General features: G+C 34.3%; 1 protein-coding gene across 1 annotated transcript in view; it reads right to left on the bottom strand.

Annotated features, from left to right (window-relative positions):
- Positions 1-3,674, bottom strand: part of LOC101500201 (putative disease resistance RPP13-like protein 1) — a 16,274-nt gene extending 12,600 nt beyond the window's left edge. Inside the window, 2 exon segments of the mRNA XM_027330899.2 lie at positions 3-2,288; positions 2,291-3,674. Coding sequence (XP_027186700.1) covers positions 3-2,288; positions 2,291-3,605 — 3,601 coding nt within the window. The 5' untranslated portion in view covers positions 3,606-3,674.
- Positions 3,675-4,385: the final 711 nt, after the last annotated feature.

Raw genomic sequence — 4,385 nt, 5'->3', positions numbered from 1 at the left:
TTTCCCTTGCTTCCTCCGTAGACTTGCTTCCAGTAATGGACATCGAGTCATACTTAGTACTGAAAGAGAGGAAGGTAATCCTTTTTTTGGCAACGACTTGAGTTTGAGAGCATTAATAATCTCAAGGTTTTGGAGAGAGATGAGATGTTGAAACCACTTCCTATCAATTCTTGTATCATTAAGACCACAAATGCATAGTGTCACAAGAGATGCCGGTAGCAATGGCACCATCAACATGTTCACTGTATCACCACCTTTAATTCGCAACACCGACAGCCGATTGAGATGTTTCCAAGTTGGCGTATTCCACATAATCCCTCCAACAGAGCCAACAGTCAATACCTGTAAACTGATAGGTAAATCATCTACGACAAAAGATTGAAGATTTGGTAGATTATCAATTTCCATTTCTTGAAGGTCAGTTAGCATGTTCATTGCTAGTGGTAGTGAACAAAGTTTCTCACATTTCCATATTGCAATATAAACAAGATTTGGAGTGGCTAATCCACCTAGGGGAAATGAGTCAAACTCATTACAGTCCCATATTCTGAGGCTTCTAAGAAACGAGAGACTTTTTTGCGACGCATCTTCTGTAATTAATATCGATTTTAAATTTTTACAACCCTCGATAAACAGACTCTTGAGGATAGGGAGAGTGCCCAAGGTAAATGATATCATTGAATTACAGCTATAAGATATTTTCAATTCCTCGAGAGATGAGTAATTGTGCAAGTATTCACGAGGAAGGAACTCTAGATTCTCACAATTACTGATTATAAGAAATTTCAAAGTTTTTGGTAGACCGTCTCTTGGAAAAGACGTCAGAGATGGAAAGCCGTCTATGGTCAACTGTTGAAGAGAATTGAGAGGGAACACCAACTGGCTGAATACATCTGATAATGGAATTATAGTTACATTCTTGCCATTATCATATGAATGTCTTGACTTCACTTGCAGATCATGTTCCCTCAAGTCATGTTCAGTTAAGGAAGGAAGTTGGTCGGGTATGTTTCCGATCAGTTTTGGACACTTACTTAGTAACAGACTTTTTAGACTGGGAAATTTTATAGTTGGACCTCCTATCATGTTCCACTTCTCCAAATTAGGCATATCCTCAAAGTGTAGAGTCTCTAACGAGGAAAATGGTTGAAATGAAGGAGAACACTCACTTCCATAAAACTCAGTACCAACGCTCTTTATTGAAAGCATCGAATCAATAATGAGTTCTTTCAAATTACCCAATTGACCAAGGGGTGGAAGACATATACAATTATCACAATTTGAGATCCTTAAATACATCATGTTGCCAAACAAAAAATTACCCAACCAATTTGGAAAGTTGATTCCACCATAGCCTTTGATGGTGAGACTTTTCAAATTTGTCGAGGGTTGTAAATTTTCAAGTACAACACTTTGAATTTGTGAATCTGAAAAACTACTGTCAGAAGCCCATTCTAGAGCTAACTCATCTATTTGTTCTTTCATCTTCATACCAGCTTGAAAAGCTTCAAAGGGATCATTAACATTTTGTAGTTGGGAGATGGAAAGTTTTCCATGTAGGTGGAGAAATTTTCCTAACTCTGCAACCTTCAATCCACCACTATGTTTGCTGATAACAAAGTCAGACAAAATTTGGAGATTTTCTAGTTTGGCTATTTGTATGGGCATTTCCCTCAATGCAGTGTCACTAACATCAAGGTGATGCAGATTAACCAATTTTCCCATGTCCTCTGGCAATTCAATGAGCCTTTTACAACCAGACAACAACAAGAACTGCAGATTGTAAAGTTTGCCTGTTTCAGAAGGCAACCTTTCAATCCTTGTGCGAGAAAGATTTAAGTACCGCAGGTATAATAAATTTCCAATAGAGTTGGCAACCTCGGTGATACTCTTGTAGTTTGACAAAGATAACACGCGTAACTCTTTCATTGTTGGCAGCAAGTCATGTACTACCTTGTTCGATAGTAAACAAAGAGGTAATTGTTCTTGTAATGGTAACGCTATAAAGGTACTTTGATCTTTTAATCCATCCAATTGATCAAATTTATAAAATGAGTCATATAGCCCCCTATTGTATGACAAATCATGTACTCTTTCAAGTAGAATTGATGAAAGCACTGTAGCTAAATCATGGATGAGGTTATGCATTTCAAAGTTTGCTTCCTCGTCATTGATAGATCGTCGTTGTATCAACGACCATGACACTAGTACATCAAAGTATTCTTCTCCAACTTTTTCCCAACTTTCTTGACTTGTGGGCAGTTCTACTAAGCCTTCTGCAATCCAAATTGAACTACCATCTTTTTATGTAAGATGGACTTTTTTGGAAAAATTGAACAATATGCAAAGCAACGTTGTATAGGAGCTGAAAGATAAAAATAGCTTGATTCTAGAGCATTGCGCACCTCATAATTTGCCAATCTCAAAATGTTACTTTCTAGCCCAAAACTCTGCTCATAATGTTGAGAAAATGTGATGCGATGAAAAGCCTTTCCAAGTGTAACTGCAGCTAATGGTGATCCATCACATTTTTCTGCCAAAACAGTAACTATATCGGAGTCTTTGTAGTTGCATATTACATAAGAATGTGTGGCAATTATAGATCTGCAATTTTCACTTTCGAGAGGTCCCAAATAGTGGACAAAAAGAAAGGTTTGCATAGATAGAGCAACACTTTCATTCCGTGTTGTGATGATGATCTTACTTCCTGTTGCTTCCGCATTAAAGATGTCCATCAGATATATCCAATCAATAGATTTTGCAGCCAACACGTCATCCAATACCAACAAAAACTTTGTAGAGCTTAAAATTTGCTGCAATGTCACTAATAGAAGATTCTGGTCAATGGTTTTCACATCACTAGTGTCATTTCCTTTTGCAATGAAATATTCAAGCTGAGAATTCGTGTTATCACTAATGATTGTTTGTGAAGCAATAGATTCAAGAATGGTTTTAATAACCGTCAAAACATCAAAACCTTTTGAGATATTTGCCCACACTTTTAACTCAAATTTCTCCTTTACTTGGGCATCATTGTAAAGGAGTTTGGCAAGGGTTGTTTTACCAATCCCTACCATACCCACAATAGAAATTATTCTAATTTTACTATCAAAATCACTAGACAACAAAACATCTTTAAGTATCTTTTGATCATTGTCTCTTCCATAATAAATAAAAGATTTATCAACCACAACAGAGCTTGTAAGGCTTCCAAAGGGAACATAACTAGAAAGACTTAATCTTTCAATTAATTTTTGCTTGTTAGAATAAATCCGATGAAAAAGAAAAGATAATTCTTTCCGCAGCTGAGAAGTAAGAGTTAGGGTTTCATACACATTATACTGCACGTTGCCAAGTAATTTGCCAGCTTCAAATACATCATACCTCAACATAACCAGCAATTCTTTCACATTAGGATCGGTAAATTGTTTTTCCTCAGCATCGTTAATTACACTTAGAAGCCTCGACAGTGTTTCTTTCAGATTTACCAAGAGTGAAAAGTCAAACTTCGTGTTCTTGAAGACGACAGAGAATTCATAAGAATCAATCTTTTCCAGTAATTCCAAGAGGAGAACAAGTGTTTGTTTTGTCAAAATAGTAGCCATGATGAATTGATAATGAAGGGAGTATCAGTTGGATTTTTGAAAAGTCTCCCTCATATCTATTAAAATAAAAAATTACAAACTCTTATAATTATATATTTAATATTTTACCCTACAAAATATCTCACTAGATACAAAATAGTCATTTTTTATTATTGAAAATATATAGGTTTAATTCCTTAAACATAGTTATAACAAATTTTGTTAAGTTGGACATCTTATCCTGAAATTTTGTTAAGTTGAACATCTTGTTCTGATTCGTGACTTCACAATTGCGAGTTAATTATTTTAAGATAAATAAAATATATAAATATAAGTTTAATTACTCTATAAATCTCTAAACTATTTTAAAAAATTTAAATGGATCTCTAAAATAAAAGAAAAATTGTAATCAGGTCCCTGAACTATTATAAATTTTTTATTTAAGTTCTTGAGTTAGATTTCAGCTAATCAGTTGGTAGTTAACACCGACATCCACGTGACAAATAATTTTACACATAGACGGTGGCATGTTATTTTTTATTAACAAAATTAATTATTATATTTACATAATTAAATCAGATTTTCTAATTCCCTAAATTCCCACTATGTCAGATAACAATCTTAAAAAAATTAAATTGAAAAAATGTTTTTAGTACTTTAAATCTTATCATCATATATAACTGATCTATTAAAAATAGGAATTTCTAATTACGATAAAATCCTTCCCATTTGAGAGAAAAGGACGGAACTTGCAATTCCAACTTTATTAAAAGGACGGAACTTGCAAGACCACAACATCAG

Source organism: Cicer arietinum, chromosome 5, assembly GCF_000331145.2.
Source record: "Cicer arietinum cultivar CDC Frontier isolate Library 1 chromosome 5, Cicar.CDCFrontier_v2.0, whole genome shotgun sequence".
Classification (NCBI taxonomy): domain Eukaryota; kingdom Viridiplantae; phylum Streptophyta; class Magnoliopsida; order Fabales; family Fabaceae; genus Cicer; species Cicer arietinum.
This window is presented reverse-complemented; position numbering and strand designations above follow the sequence as displayed.